Source organism: Heloderma suspectum, chromosome 3 (assembly GCF_057233095.1).
Source record: "Heloderma suspectum isolate Gila_16-S chromosome 3, 16-S_ref, whole genome shotgun sequence".
Taxonomy (NCBI): Eukaryota; Metazoa; Chordata; class Lepidosauria; order Squamata; family Helodermatidae; genus Heloderma; species Heloderma suspectum.
In genome coordinates this window covers 46658375-46674790 of record NC_139460.1, presented here as the reverse complement: position 1 = coordinate 46674790, position 16416 = coordinate 46658375, and the positions used below count along the sequence as shown (strand labels likewise).

Below are 16416 nucleotides of genomic sequence, written 5' to 3'. Positions count from 1 at the left end.
ACCGCCTGGGAATCAGGCTTCCTGCACTGAGGAGGGGGTTGTTCTATCCCTTCAAATGAGACTAAGTTTTACCCCCTCCTATCCCCCTCTCTGGATGTTTTTTTTAAAAAATTAAGATGTTATCCTTGCAGAATCGGGGCTTGTCCGTGATGGGGTTTTTTTCTAATTCAGGCATGATCTTCGAAGATTCGAAGTTGTGAATCTTCCTACCTATCATTACGGATGGCTGTGAATTTCTCCACGATTCTCGGGGAGGCCGAATGCCAATGCATTCGGCCCCCCGAAATTGTTGGTGAAATTCTCCGCCCCCCCCGCCCCCCCGGGATGGGACTTACCTCCCTCGAATGTCCCTCTCGGCGGTGGGTCCCGGCGGCGTTTCGGCGGCGTTTTGGCGCCGCCGCCATTACAAAATAAAGTAAAAAAAAAAAAACCACCCGTGATAGGCTACGTTAATCGTTACGTAGCCTATCACGGGTGGTTTTTTTTTTTTTTTTTACATTTTCTTTTGTATTTCGCAGCCAGGGAGACGGGGCACTTCTTCCCGGCCTGAATTTCGGCTGGGTGAGGCAGGGCGCCTCCCCCCCCGGCCTGAACTTCGGGGGGAGAACCGAAGCGCCTCCCCCCCACCGCGAAGCAAGCTGCGGGACCAGGTAAGTGACTTTCGTACGTCACTACCTGTCATAGGGATAGGCAGCTGCCTCCAAACTCAAGGGCGACCACCTATCCAATGCAGGGCAGGCGAAGCACAGAGGGGATCATTCCTTCTGTGCTTCTTTTGCCCTGGATTTGCTGTCTAGCCGCAGGAAGGTGGAATGGGGGAGGAGGCTGCTGGACGACACATAGGATGTGCTGTACTGGTATTTCTACCCTCCCTGCCCTGGGACGCCCCCCCGGAATGCCCCTTTTTGGCCGCTCTGCCCTCCTCTTTGGAGCACGGAGCACAGGGCTGTTCCGTGCTGCCTGCGAGGCAGTGCAGAAGGGAGGGAAGGTCGGTTCTCCAGGAACCAACCTCGGATTGCGCCCTTAAGGGGGGGAACCTAAGCCCCCTAAAAATAACTCAGTGAAGAGTGAACATGCTCAGTGGCTATGGAATGCTGTTTGATAATTGATGGGGAGAAAATGGAAAACCAAGGGAAAGGGAGAATGGAATGGAGTATGTTGGAAAAAGTCATAGCTGGCTGGAACCTTGAACAGGAGCATCCACACTGCAACATTTTGTTGCGGTTTCCACCTGTAATTCTGAAATCCAAAGACTGAGGTGACCTTTGGTGTCTTTTAAGCATTTGATGCACATGCATGTTACTTTTCCTTTGCCTCTGAACAAGCTCACACAAATTCATTTTGCCCTTCCCCTGGACAAGATGTCCTGCAGTACCCAGATTACTTTCCCTTAGCTCCATGAAATTTGAAGAATTCGAGGCAGGCTTCCCATGTCATATGGAACACTGGAGAATACAGAAACGTCTGCCTGCTCCTAAGCTTAGTACTGAAACAAGGGTCTCACCCACTCTTTCCTTGACCTCTCTGCCATATATAGATGACTGGGGTGGGGGTGGGGGGCACTCTCTCACCATGTCATGCTGAACTCTGGAGCATGCAGAAGGAGTGTGAATTTCTTGTTCTGCTTCTGTGCCTGCTCAGTAGCTCAGCATGACATGGGACCGCCCATTACCTCTCCTAGACATACTAGAGAACTTGGAGGAGGGGATGGGAGGGGGCTCTATCATTGCACTGGGCTTTGGAGCAGGAAGAACCCGCACATATATTGACTTAGTTCTTGAAGGTTCCATGCAGGTTAAATGGTATCAACAGGAAGTTCTGAAGTTTGGTAAGCTGTACAGATTGGTAAGATGCACATCACAGGTAGGGGTTGTGCTTATGGGTGTTCAGCAAAGTTTATGGCCATTTCCCAGCTCCCCCCAAATCCTATTGGAATACCAAGATCAGGTCTAACCTACACAACCTATTTAAAAAATCCATGATGCTTTTTTTTTTGGTCTTCTCTTTCACTAATTCTGATCTCTGAGTGTTACAGGGCTATTAACAACAAGGCATCCAAAATGGTGTTCACCTCTCCCCCGCCCCCCAAACACACATCACAGAACTATTCAGTTTAAGAAAAACTCGGGTAGAGAGAAAAACACACAGAGAGAATAAACTTCTCAGTATGTCCAGCAAGTAGGGTAGCCAGAGGCAAATGAGTCTTCTTCTGTACCTTTAACCATTTACTCTTAATCAATTTACCTTTAATAGTATATGTAGAAAAAATAATTTCAGCAGGTGCATCTGGTCATACCTCTGGCAAAATTCCCGCTTTTACACATGTAAAGGAACAAACGCCCCAAGTACTCTCCTTTGTTTCTGATCACCCTAGAAGCAGTAAAAGGCAAAATGCGTGGATCAGATGTAAAATGCGTGGATCAGATGTAATGTCTTGTAGGGGGACGATCACCCTAGTAGCAGAAAGTAAAAGGCAAAATGTGTGGATCAGATGTAATGTCTTGTAGGGGGACGTGACCTTAGAATTGGCTATGCGAAGACTAATATCAGAGCAATTCAAGCAATAATGCTGCATGCCTTTTGCTATTTCTGGGCACATCTGTGAGCAGGTATTAATTCTGGAATAGTGGAGCAGTGGTAGAGGCCACCGGGCATGTGCTTTGCATACAGAAGGTTCCAAATTCAATTCCTGGGATATCCAGGTAGGGCTGAGAATTAATCCTGTCTGAAACCTTGGACAACTGCTGCCAGTCACTGTAGGAAACTGTACCTAGTTAGATGAACTACCGGTCTGACTCCGTTTAAGGCAGCTATGTTCCTTAAAATGACCAATTTTGATCTCAGTTTTGTTCAGAACAGAAGGTGCTGATGCTATAGTAAAAAAAAAGGCTGGTTGTATTCCAGATTAAGTGTTTGGATATTGCACAAAACTGAATAGAAGCATACATTAAAATTGCTGTAGTTTCTGAAGTATTAGTCTGCATGACCAGCTCTTCATCAATCAGGTACTGAAGGACAGATAAAACATGAGTATTTTCAGAAATACATTCCTTGAGAAGGAACAGGACATAGCAGCAAAATGGTGAAAGAGATGTTTTCTATGCATCTGTGTGTCTACATTCCAGCGAATGCCCAACATTTGGTGGGTGTTGATGTTCACATGTAAATATTAATAATCCTACATGTGAATGTCCAAGCATTCCCCATTCTTCATATATATATATGCCAGTGAGTCCTAAAGGTGACTGTTAATATTCACCGGTGTTCCTCTGAACCGTCAGACATTCACATCATTGTCTGGGATTGTCAACCTATGTCAACGCCCATAAAATGACATTCATTATAACATCAGAAACAATTTGACAGTATTAACAAAGGGTTCCCAGGTAAAATGTTATGAATTGATATATGTTTTATAGGTATGGGAATTTCTTCCTATAGAGTTTTTGTGTCTATGTCATATTGAAATCCAGGTTCTCCTGAAAACTACAGGTTATCTGTCAACTTTCATAGAGCCATAAGCACATTCAATTTTTGTATCCAAAGTGTTCCTGCTAACTGAACTTCTTGAGAGTCTAGAGTTAGCTGAGAATTCCTATTGCTTATTTAGTGTACTTAATAATTAGAACTAGGAGGGTTCCCCCCCCGAATCAGAATTTGTGACTAAAACACGCATACGCACACTCTGCTGTAATGTAATGTCACAAGCATTTCTTTTGCCTCTGACCTAGTTTAACTTCCAACACCAAACACAGTATCTATCAGAAAGGAGAAGCCAGGAATTGGCCAGTTTATGTAGAGTGTAAAGATATAAGGAACTGTCTTATACTGAGCCAGACTGTTTCTTTTCAACAAGTTTTTTTTTCATCTGCACCCTCACAATTAAACAACAGCTATAGATCATAACATGTAAAAGCATAAATACGAAGCAACAATAAAATAGTTACGGTAGGTGTGTAGGACAGCAGGAAAGAGTGGAGGAAAACAAAAAGCCTGGGAGGAGAAGGGCTGGCAGGAGAATAGAGGACAGGCAGAGAGGGGATAGGCAGGAGATAGGCGCAGATAGGCAGAGAGACAGAGGATAGGCAGGATAGAGATAGGGGATAGGCAGAGAGGGGATAGGCAGGAGAAGCTGCAACTGCCTTGTTTCAGCTTTAGATGTGTGTGTGTGGGAACCTCTCTAGGATATGACCTGGTAATTCTTCATGCTGCAGGCAGCTCTCCAAAGTCCAGCAAAGGTCTTCCCATGGTCCTGCTACTAAAGATCCTGTTAACCAGAAATGCTAAAGATTGTATTTGGAACCATTTAGATGTCAAGCATATACTGAGCTATGGCTGCCTATCTGGCTTATCTTGAAGCTTTTGGGTCCGATGCACAACACCTTTGCACTTTGTTGTACCATTCAATTAATATTTCTTCTTGCGACTGTATGACCTTGAATCCAGACGATCCTACTGGAATTACTGAAATTCTCCTCTGGAAATGGTGTGTGTGTGCTTGCCCATGCACGCGCGCACACTGCTAACACCCATAGAAAAGGCTGCTTAAATTTGTAAGTTGCTTTCTTAGCTACAGCAGTCAGATGCTTTTATTCCCAAAATGAATTGTCCTCCCAAAAGAAGGGAACAGTTACAACTGAGGCTAGATTTGGACCACATATATATCATTCACACACCTTAGTAGTTATTGATTGAAATGATGGGAATTTCCCAAAGAAGAGTAAAAATAACTGGCACAAGGTTCTTTTGAGCTAGAGTCTGGGTTTGTTGGAATGAAAAGTAGAGGCTAAATTGTTCCTTAAGAACTCAATCAAGTAATGTGTTAATTATCATTTATATGAATTTATTAATCTTGCAAAGTGTTTGCTTATTCACTTGCCCAACAATCTGAGGAGTCATTTTACAAATGGCAAACTGATGGAGTGACTGACATTGGCTCTCCCTCCTACCCTCATGTATTCTGATTCTTTCCCTCACTTCCTGGGTCATGATAACTGTAGTTTTTTACCATGATTTCCAAGTTGGGTATAGCACCATTTGAGGAACAGAGTTTCCAGTTCTGGGTTGTAGGTAGTTATTGATCTGTGAGGGGGGAAGACTTTCCCAACTGGTGGATCCCTTATTTACAAGGGTTCTCCCCCACAAAGAATTACTGATAAGCTGCCACCAGTCATATTGAATCTCCTGACACCCCCTAATCTGTCCAGCTGCTTGCGGAGGTCTTTAAGCCCTTTTGCTAAGGACCCCTCCTTTCAGCCCAGCTCAGACAGAGGTGGGTGGAGGGAGAAGAAGTGCACCAGATTTTTTTTTTGCTGAAAGCCCAGAAACACAGAACCTAATAATGTGGGGAAAGGGGGAAACAGTAAGAACAAGGGAAGACAAGATACACACACACAGCATTTGACATATAACCACTAAATTAATTCTAACTTTGCTAATATATTTTACCTGCTTGAGTAGGATCCTGGGTTTCAGAGCATATGCAGAATTCCTTCTGGAGAAGATGGTCTGAGAGAGCATCTTGATCTCCTGATTAAATGTTATTAGGAAGACATCAGGGAGTGAACACATTCTCAATTTTATGTGAGTTCAGTCAAAGCCAGCTCTGTAGTGGAGACTGCTGATTTGTCTGCTAGTACAATACACCCCCGCCCCATTTCTGATGTTAGTGGTCTAGCCAGTTAGTCAGAAAATTACTCACTGTCTAGACCCAGATTTGTAAATACCCCACACTTGAATTATAAATGAGCTGGCCAGTTCTAACTGGACAACCATTGCATGAACGAGCTAAAGTTTTGGATGTGTAAAAGTGAAATCTAGCCTATTCAGGCATCCCAGCATGGTGCCAACTTATCAGCTGCTCTAGGGGGCACTGTTAAGCTACATCAGACATAAGGGTTTGTCACAGAAATCAGCTGTGGTTTTCAAGGGGTCTACTTGAAGTCTGCTTGCCCACCCAATGGACTGTTGTTCCAAATGAAGGGGGAGGGAGAAATAAGAGGACCATTGTGCAGGGTGGGGGGAGGAATTCTCCAGACGTTCAGATGTGGGTAATAGTATTTACAAATTATATTATGAGGGCTCATATTACTTTTAAAAACTTTTTTTGGACACTTTAAATCAAACCCCATAGGGACAGCCATCTTTTTCCACATATAATGCCAGGAAATGATGCTACATCACCACATTGCATCTTCCAGTGAGCATTAGGAATCCCGTTTTCAAAGAACCAGGTAGCTGTGCTGCCAGTGAGCGCTCTGCCAAGCTGCAGCTTTGATTTAAAGTGTCGACACACACACACACACACACACACACACACACACACAGAAACCCTAGGACCACCTTGTGTAGAATTTGCAAATACTACTCCTCCCACATAAATATCCCCCCCCCCCCAGCCCAACATCTCTCCCTTGACCCCAGATCTTCAGGAGATTTTGATCTTCCCCACCCTGCAAATGAAAAAAATTCAGCTGGGCAGAACATTTGACCCAGCCGTAGTTTACAGTAACTATAGATTACCCAATTCAAATATCAGGGCAAACTATAGTTATTGTGAACCAGGAAATGAGATAGGGAATCAGAATGTGAAGGAGGGAGGGGGAAGGCTGTGTGTGGGCTCACAGCCATGGCCTGGGTGTGCCATCTGACCTAGGCCATTGACTGTGAAGAAAAAGAGAAGAGAAAGAGCTATTTTTATTGTTTGCTAAGTTTTGTAAAGGCTTTGGTGGTATCAATTGTGATACGTTGTGACAACTCATGAAACTATATAGACATATACACACACACACATACATATACATACATACACACACAGTATGTGTGTGTGTGTGTGTGTGTATATATATATGTATATATATATATATATATATATATATATATATATGAAATATTTCATAATATCCTTCTTACAATACCATGGTAGTATACAAAATATAATTGGAAACAAGCTGAATTTGAAAACAAACTAAATTTGACCCTTTTGGTGCTCCATAGTACCAAACATGGCAATCCACTTCCTGAGGGTGTACATCTGGAGTAACTAACAACATTTTACTGGTATAAAATGAAGATAACTTGTGTGACTTGGTGAAGACTTTTAATCCATCCCCCACCCACCCAATAGTAGGCTCAAGAAATGCATGGATTTGAATACATGACACAACAAAAGCTGAAATGTTGGAAAATGTTAAATACTGCGAATCCAACATGATTTTAGAAGGAAATACATGTTGCCATGGTGGCTAGCCATTTGCAAATATGAAAGCTGTACCTGCTAAAGGAAATAGGAGATTGTGTGGAGTTAAAGGAGCCATCAACAGATTTTTAAAACTTAAATTAATTTTACTTTAATTGAAATCATTCAGCTACACACTCTTGGGGCATACCTGCAGCACAAACATGCATCAGTTTTATACTAGTCAACTACTATGGCTCCCCCTCCTGATCCTGGCAATTGTAGTTTCAGAATTATGAAAATACTGTGCGAGATTCCTTGTTCCTTTCAAAGAACTAAAGTACCTGATAGTTTCTGTAAACATGGGGTGAACATCCAAATTAAAAATTCCCCATACTTGGAAAAGGAATTTTGACCCATATTGTCTTGATCTTCCAGTCCCATCTGCATCTGGATCAGTCTTCAAAACTGATTACAAATTTTGACCCCTGTGTCATCACCCCCCCCCCCCCGGCTTTGGAAACAAGAAAAAGCAACTTATCATGATGAGGTGGATGGGTAACCAGCCTTGCTCACTTCCAGGCTGGTTGGCTGGCTCAACCCCAGAAATTGAAATGGCATTTCTGAGCATGCTCAGTAGCAGGGCCAGTCCTACTATTAGGCAGAGTGAAGGGGCTGCCTCAGGCAGCAGATGCCTGGGTGTGGGGAGCAATAGTGAGGTGTTGGAGGACAGATCTGTGTGTGCTATGTGGCTTGCCCTGCAATCCTAAACTAGCTCTCTAAGCCACCAGGTGCAGTGGAGCACAGTCCCATTGCCAGTGCTGACTAAAAACCAATTTCCAGTTCAATCAGCTTCTGTACATGGAATGGGGTGGGGGAGCTGTCAGGGCCCAGCTTCGGTACTGCAGTGGGCCTTGTACGTTATAGGCAGGATTTGATTAGAAGTAGTCTGGAAAGGCTTGGGCCTATTTGGTTTCTGGAATGTCAGAGTCTGTGAGCTTATCTTTGTCAATGTTTTCAGAGCAGAGCCAGGGGGAATCATCCAACTCCCTGTCCGCCTGCTGGTCTGGCCTTGGCAGACAGGGAGGCGGGAAGCTGGCCATGAGAACCAGACAGAGGTGGGGTGGGGTTTGCAGAAGGGTTGCCCAGGTTGTAGCGACACTGCTGGAGGGCTGAGCAGTGCCACCCTGTTTAGACAGGGGCCTTGCTGAAAGGCTGACGGCCCTTGTCCGTCAAGGGATCTGGAGGGGGTGTCCCACAGTCACGCCTTCCCTTTTAAGCTGATGCAAAGGCAAAGAGCCTTTGCTAGGAACATCTCGTCTTCATTGCCCGAAGCCTTCTCTGTTTGGATCCATCATCGTCTGGGCTTTTGGAGGCACTCTGCACATGGACTGGAACTTTGGATTGTTAAGGACTTGTCATGAAGAGTACTGTGAGGCTTTTCATAGACTTGAACTCTCGTTACTGTGGATTGTGTGTCTGTGTTTCTAGTCAGCTCAGTGTACAGCAGGCTGGGTTTGATCTATGACTTTTGGACTTCCCTCTGCCAGAACTCATGCAGCGTGGAGTTGCCAATGCGAAAGCTGTGGCCTAGAACACCTTGCGTGTGTGGGTATGCCCTTCCCTTGATCTTGATGGGCCTTGACCATGTAGCCTGGAGTTATCAACAAAAGATTCAAAGTTGGACTCTGTATGGGTGTGGGTTGTTAGGCCTTTCAAGAAGCTATCCCCTGATCGCCTGATGGGTTCATTACGGAATCATTTCCAATCCCTTTCCATGTTCGGGGTTGGAGTCCCGTAAAAGGATTGTCTGGGTTAGGTACCCAGGAATCCAGAGTCCCTTCCCTTGTGTTCAGAACCGTGGAGATAGCAATAGATAAACCATGCTGAGGATCTCAGTCATGGTAGTAGTGTTTAGCTTTGGACTGTTCTGGAATTACATAAAGCCTATAGCTACTGACCATCAGCTATATGATTTCTGAAGAGCGTAACCATTAAGCTTTTGCTGTGGGATTCCCTGCGATAAAGAAATCTTGCTGATTTGGGTGTCCAGTGTCAGATTGCCTGAGTGTGTGCGCTGGGGGGATCGGGAAACCTGACAGGAACCATCTTGTCCTTTGCCTCAAGAAGCAAATCCTCTTGGCCTGGCTCAGCTCAGTAGTGTTGCTTCAGCTTCTGGTAGGACCAGGGAGGGGGGTTATCATCAGAGTTTTGCCATCATTGGGCAGTATCCAATACTGCTCTTGTGCTAGTGGAATGACTGCTAGTGCAATGGGAAAGCAGCGTTTGCCGGTGCAACCAGAAACTATCTGGAACTACGGCTTCCAAAATGGGACAGCTCAGTGGAGGTCACAGAAGGGAGCTCTGTTGACTCGACCCATTCTGGAAGCAGTAGTTTCAAGTAGTTTCTTGGGCTGTGCTAGCAAGCACTGCTTTCGTATTGTGCTAGCAGTTGTTCCTGCTTGTGTAATGTGTTTAGAGCTGGCGGATTAACAACACTGGATGCTACCCATTACTTGTGAGTTTTCTGAGTATTTGCAAAGAGTAATTGCAAAACCCATATGTAGGCCAACAAGGGGCGCCGTTCGCACATTCCTCATTCCCTGGAGAGAGAGAATGTCTATTAAACCAGTTTAGGATGCAAGCCTATGCATGTTTAGCCAGAAGAAAGTCCTACAACTCCTAGCATCCCTCAGCCAGCCATGCTGGTATTGTAGGACTTTTTTCTAGCTAAACATGCATTGGATTGTGCCCTTTATTCTGTAATGTAGATGCACCCTATGATTAAAAAACTTGACAAAGCACAATGCAAAATATTGGTAGGCTTGCATAGCTCACTGATTTTAATGGCCTTAAGTGCATGTGATTCTACGTTGGGATTAAGGCTAGATTAATTAACAGTACAATCCTAGGGCCAATCTACATTTTGCCCGCCATCGCAATGAATTCGGTGTCCTGTTGGGTTAAACGCTCTCGTATTAAAACGTGATTATCCACACTCACCCATTTTCCCCGTTGTGGTGCTTCATCGAATGCGCAAGCTCGGTTCACACTCGAGCGCTGTGCTGTTTTCCTGCTCTTAACGCTGGAGGCTCTCATTGGAGGATCAGAAACTCTTCCTGTTTCTGCTGATTCCACGCCCATCACGCTCACAGCTCTTCGAAGATCATGCCTGAATTTTGGGGAAAAAAATCATGGAGAAGCCATGACTCTTTGAAGATAACGCCTTAATTAAAAAAAAAAAAACTTGAAGAGGGGGATTGTTGTTGTTCAGTCGTTCAGTCGTGTCCAACTCTTCGTGACCCCATGGACCATAGCATGCCAGGCCTTCCTGTCCTGCGCTCTCTCCCGGAGTGTGCTCAAGTTCATATTCATTGCATCGGTGATGCTATCTAGCCATCTCATCCTCTGCTGTCCCCTTCTCCTTTTGCCTTCAGTCTTTCCCAGCATCAGGGTCTTTTCCAGAGAGTTTTCTCTTCGCATTAGGTGGCCAAAATATTTGAGCTTCAGCTTCAGTATCTGTCCTTCCAATGAGCACTCAGGGTTGATTTCCTTTAGGATGGACTGATTGGACCTCCTTGCAGTCCAGGGGACTCGTAAGAGCCTTCTCCAGCACCACAGTTAGAAAGCATCAATTCTTCAGCGCTCAGCCTTCCTTATAGTCCAGCTCTCACAGCCATACATTACTACTGGGAAAACCATAGCTTTGATTAGACGGACCTTTGTCAGCAAGGTGATGTCTCTGCTTCTTACTCTGCTGTCTAGGTTTGCCATAGCTTTCCTCCCAAGGAGCAAGCGTCTTTTAATTTCATGGCTACAGTCACCATCTGCGGTGATCTTGGAGCCCAAGAAAATAAAATCTGTCACAGGAAGAGGGGGATAGGAGGGGGTAAAACTTAGTCTCATTTGAAGGGATAGAATAACCCCCTGCTCAGTGCAGGAAGCCTGATTCCCAGGTGGTCACCCATCCAACTACTGACCGGGGCTGACATCGCTTAGCTTCCAAGATCAGACAAACATGCACACATCCAGCCCTTTGCTTGTTGCTGAGGAAACACTGAGTGCTGACGAAGCTATGTGATCAGTAGCCGGAAGATGACATGGGGCTGTCGAGAGCTGTGATTGGACAGGAGGGAAATACAAACACTGCCCTATATGGACAGGCAGGGGAGGGGGCTATGACCAGATTTGGTAGTGAAGGCAGAAAATCAGAGCACATTAAGGGGAAATACTGGGGTATAAGGGTATTGAAAGCGGGAGCATGGAAGTGGGAAATTCCGGTTCCAATTCGAGGCGGGTACTGCATAGTGTGAAAGATGGGCGGTGAAACCCCATTGGAAGCGAAAAAACCCATAAGTGTAGATTGGCCACTAGACATATGCAGAAGCAAGCCCCATTGAGTTCAGGTAAATGTGTATAGGACTGCAGCCTTACTTAGCTTACACTTTCAAGGCAAAGACTACTGCAGTTAAAAAGGATGGAGATGTGGGTATGAGAGATTTCACTGACATATGCTGATGGATTTTTGCCAAGGAAAGTTGAAGAAATATATCCATTGGGAAAAAAAAGATTGATTCTATTTGAACTTTCATTTCAGTAACTCTAAAATGGCTCAGATCCATGAATTTCCTGGCCCAGATCCATGAATTTCCACATTTGAGAGTTAGTCATTCTGCATCAGATTCTCAGAAGGCACACGTAAGTGTGCCCTGTAATTATTTTTCTGTAAGAGTCAAGATAATGATGCACATTTAAATATTTTCATGCATGCATATATGTATATTCTTGCACATACATGTATATACACAAGATCCTTGTATGAAAAGTGCATCAAATACAACATTGATAAATTGGCTCCTACAAAAAATATTTTCTGATCTCTAATGAAATATATTTAAAAATATGTTAAGCACAATCCTTTGCATAGGTATAGAATAAGGATAGCTTGGCAGTAGTACATGTGAAAAGGATGTCAGATTTATAGCAGATCACAAGTAGGGAGGGCAGAGAATTCTGCCACGGATCTTGGGGAGACCGAATGCCAGTGCATTCGGCCCCCCGAAATCTGTGGCGGAACGACCTGCCCCCCCGCGGATCCCCCCGGGACGAGACTTACCTGGGGTGGATCTTCCGGGCGGCGGTGGCTGCGGCGGCTGGTCTTCCGACTGGCTGCCGCCGCCGCCATTTGCAGGTTTTTGTTTTTGTTTTTACACCCACGTGATAGGCTACGTAAATTTTTACATAGCCTAAAACATCTGGGTAAAAAAAAAAAAAAAAGGTGTACGCAAATGGCGGCGGCTATGGCCGCCGCCATTTGCGTACGCCTTTTTTTTTTTTTAACCCAGACATTTTACGTAAGTTTTTACGTAGCCTAAAACAACTGGGTAAAAAAAAAAAAAAAGGTGTACGCAAATGGCGGTGGCTACGGCCGCCGCCATTTGCGTTCCTTATTTTGGGCCTTCTTAGTCTACGTAAATAATTACGTAGACTAAGACGGCGAAAATAAGGGGAACGCAAATAGCGTCCGCTACGCTATTTGCGTTCCCCTTATTTTCTCCGTCTTAGTCTATGTAAATATTTATGTAGATTAAGACATCAAAAATAAGGAATGTAAATGGCGGTGGCCGTAGCTGCCGCCATTTGCATACACGGTTCCCCCCTCCGAGCCCTCCGCGGTTGGAAATCCGGCTGCGGACGGCTCTGGCCTGGCTGGGCTTGGCCGGCTGCTCCACGGAGCCGTCGCGGAGCACAGCCGGCCAAGGAAGATTCCGGGGGGGAGGAACGGAGCGCCTCCCCCCCGTCCAGGATTCTGGGGGGGGGACGGAATGCCTCCCCCCCACCATAAACATAATCCGTGAACAGGTAAGTGATTTTCATACATCCCTAATCACAAGCCAAATATGAGCCAACAGTGTGATGCAGCTGCAAAAAAAATGTTAACATGATTTTAAGCTGTATAATAATAGTTTCCAAATAACCAGAAGTAATAGCTCCACTTTATTTCACACTGAGACCCCATTTGAAGTACTGTGGCCCATTCTAGACACCTCACTTTAAGAAGTATGTGGACAATTTGGAACAGGTTAATAGAAGGGCAATGAAGATGATAAAGGGCCCTATGAGGAAAGGTTGAAGGCAATGGGTATCTTTAGCTTGGAAAATAGAAGACAGAGGAAGGAATCCTACTGGGATAGGCAGCCATCTCCAGGCTTATACCTTCCGTACTTTAGTCACCCTGCATTTGCGGTTAGACAGCCAATTTCGGCTGTCTAGGCGTGGGAAGGTGGAGTGGGGGAAGTGGCTGCCAGACGACACCTTGGATATGTCATACTGGCATTTGCACCTTCCCCGCCCTGGAACACCCCCTGGATTTCGCCACTGTACGCTCCTCTTCCTAGTGAGGAGTGCAAGGCCATTCCAAGCTGCCTGCGAGGCAGCGCAGGAGCGGGGGGGAGTCAGTTCTCGGGGGACCGACTTTGGAGCATGGGCTCCGAGGTCGATTCCTGGAAACCAACGTATCTTATGGCCATCTAGCTGCTGACTAGTGGCCATAGGATTGCTCCCTAAGGATGAAATCCTATGCATGTTTAGACAGAAAAAAGTCCTACAAGTCCTACAAGGGTAGATTTTGGTGAAACATTAGGACAAACTTTTAAATAGTATGATCAGTTTGAGAATGGAACCAGTTACATAGAAGGATGGTGGGCTGGAGGTCTTCAAGCAGAGGCTGTGCAGCCATCTGTTAGGAATGCTCTAGCTCTGGATTTCCTGCATTGTGCTTGATGGCCTTTAAGGTCCATTCCATGTTTCTATGATTCAAGGCATGCTTACTCAGCCACAGTGGAGGCTGGTGGCTCCGATGTCAGTGGGGCAGTGAATCTGCTCCAGGTTTCAGTTAGAACAAGTCAAAACCAGTCAGTCACCAGCCTCCACTGCTCAGCCCTAAGTTCCGCTGTGTTTGGTAGGGCTTATTCCCAAATACGTGAGTACAGGATTACAGCCTTACAATGCAATTGTATACAGGTATACTCAGATGCAAGTTCTACTGAATTCAGTGCAGTTCATTTTCAGGTAACTGTACATATAGGATCACATCCTTAGGGCGGGATAACAATCCCCATTCAATTTCTTGGGGTGGTGGCATTTTAGGGGAGAATTGTTTTTAGCCATGTTAAATTTTTGTGCTATAATGTTGTTGTCAGCTTGAATCTTTTTTTGTTTTTGTTTTGAGAAAGGCATCTAAGAAATTATATGGTGATGATAATGTTGATGATGATGATTACATACCATTTTCTATTAGAACTATGCTATGTGTGTGCTTGCAAAATTTGCATGTACTTTTGTACACACACGTGTGGCAGTAGAACAGGCATGTTTTGGTTTATTGTTTGTCCGGTTGGTTTTGCCTGCCTTAAGATTGTGAACCAGTGGATCATCCTCTGCCACATCACATGTGCTTGTAATGTACTGTATGCGTTGGAAACTACTTTTCTTGACCCCAAAATCTCTGTGGGTATGGTGGCCCTGGCATGCTCCTTTTTCCAACCAGTATGGTTAACATTTCTTCTTCTTCTTCTTCTTCTTCTTCTTCTTCTTCTTCTTCTTCTTCTTCTTCTTCTTCTTCTCTAAGAAATACAGCTGCCTTCTAACAATCATACCTTGCTTGCCACACCCCTCTGAACAATCTGCAATGTTCTCTCTCTCTCTCTCTCTCTCTCTCCCCCTCCCCCCTTTTCCTAGCAATCTCTGTACAGTGGGAAAGTCGCCGGGTAATTGGGTCCAGATTGGATATGTTTAAATATTCATGAGGCTGGCAGAGGACTGAGAGGGGATGGCTGCCTTGATAGTGGTGGTAGGGGGTGGGGAAGTGACTAGTCACTGAGAGCTGCCAGTGAACAATTCTGGGAAAGAGAGAGAGGGAGAGGGGGAAGAGAGCATGTGTGATGAGCAATAGCTGTGGACCTTACGGTTGTTGCTAACTGCCCTGGTGTGTGTGCGAGAGAGAGACAGAGAGAGAGAGGGAGGGGAGGGGAGGGGAGGGAGTGGAGAGGGTGGGGGGAGAGATAAGAAAGAGAGAGAGAGAGAGGAGGAAAAAGGAGAGAGAAGGAAGGAAGGAACACCAAGGAAGAAAGGGGACAATACAATCATGCTGTGCTGTATGAGAAGAACAAAACAGGTAGAGCTGAAGATTTTATACTTCTTTCTCCTGAGAAATTCCTAAACTGTTGGCTGAATGTCTCTCTCTGTGCCTACATCTGTGTGCAAGAGAGAAAGGAAGATTTTTTTTTTCTTTAACTGCTTCTAAGCTGCGGACTGCTTTGCAATGCTTTTTAGCATCTTGCTACTGAAGGCTCAGATCACACACCCTTTCCATGAATGCAGAGGGGTGTGCGTGTGTGTGTTTTGCCTGTGGAGTCGGCGGGCGGGCGTGGGGTGGGGAGGCTGCTTAATGATCAGAATTGGGGAGAAACAAGGGGATACCCCCTCCTTCCTTAGAAACACACACCTGTGTGTGTGTGTGTGGGGGGGGGACTGTGGGAAGAACATGCATTGCATAGGATTGTCTGTCTTGGATTTTGAGGGTGTGGATTTGGATTGGAGGAGGGAGAGATGTGATTCTGCCTTGAAAATGTGTGTGTGTCCCTTTATACCCCCTCCAAAGATACCAACCTAATTTTAAATAATAGATGAGAATGATTTTTGTGATTATTTGTTCGGATGAAGATTAAAAGGCATGTGCTTCCAAAGGGCTTGAAAAATGGGTGATCCCCCAAAACTCGAAGAAAAATGGATCTATCGTTTCTTTTCTTTTTCTTTTAAGGGCGGAAAGGAGATTTTAATTAAGTGGAAAATAAAGTAGCTGCCAGGAGAGATGGTGTGGGGGAAGATGTATTGGGGTTCCCTCTTCTGCAGTCCCATTCGTACCAAGAGCACTTGGAGAACTGAGCACCAGCTGGTAAAATAGACAGAGGACCACGCCTCTGTTAGCTCTGAGCTCCGATGGGATGGGAGACATGGAACAGTGTGAACTTGGTGGAAACCAGTTAATCTCTTATTAGTCCCATATGATGTGTTCTAAAAAAAAAATGGGGAAGGGGGATTGTGGAAAGGGCGAGAAGCCACCTCACTTTAAGCAATTAAAAACAAGGGCGAGCCAAAATAAAAAAATGGGGGGGATTAGCCTCAAATAGCCCCAAATCCCCTCCTGCCCCTCCCCCCCCCGGCACACCTTTCATGTT

The 16416-nt window shown here is 45.2% G+C and overlaps 1 protein-coding gene across 2 annotated transcripts in view; it reads left to right on the top strand.

Moving 5' to 3' along the window:
• The first annotated feature begins 14994 nt into the window (after positions 1-14994).
• The window catches only part of GAP43 (growth associated protein 43), a 102560-nt gene continuing 101138 nt past the window's right edge, over positions 14995-16416 (top strand). Inside the window, exon 1 of one of the 2 annotated variants that reach the window (XM_084841675.1) lies at positions 14995-15353. In XM_084841675.1, coding sequence (XP_084697801.1) covers positions 15324-15353 — 30 coding nt within the window. In that variant the 5' untranslated portion in view covers positions 14995-15323. The remainder of the gene's footprint in view (positions 15354-16416) is intronic. The other variant, XM_084841676.1, reaches the window with a different exon arrangement.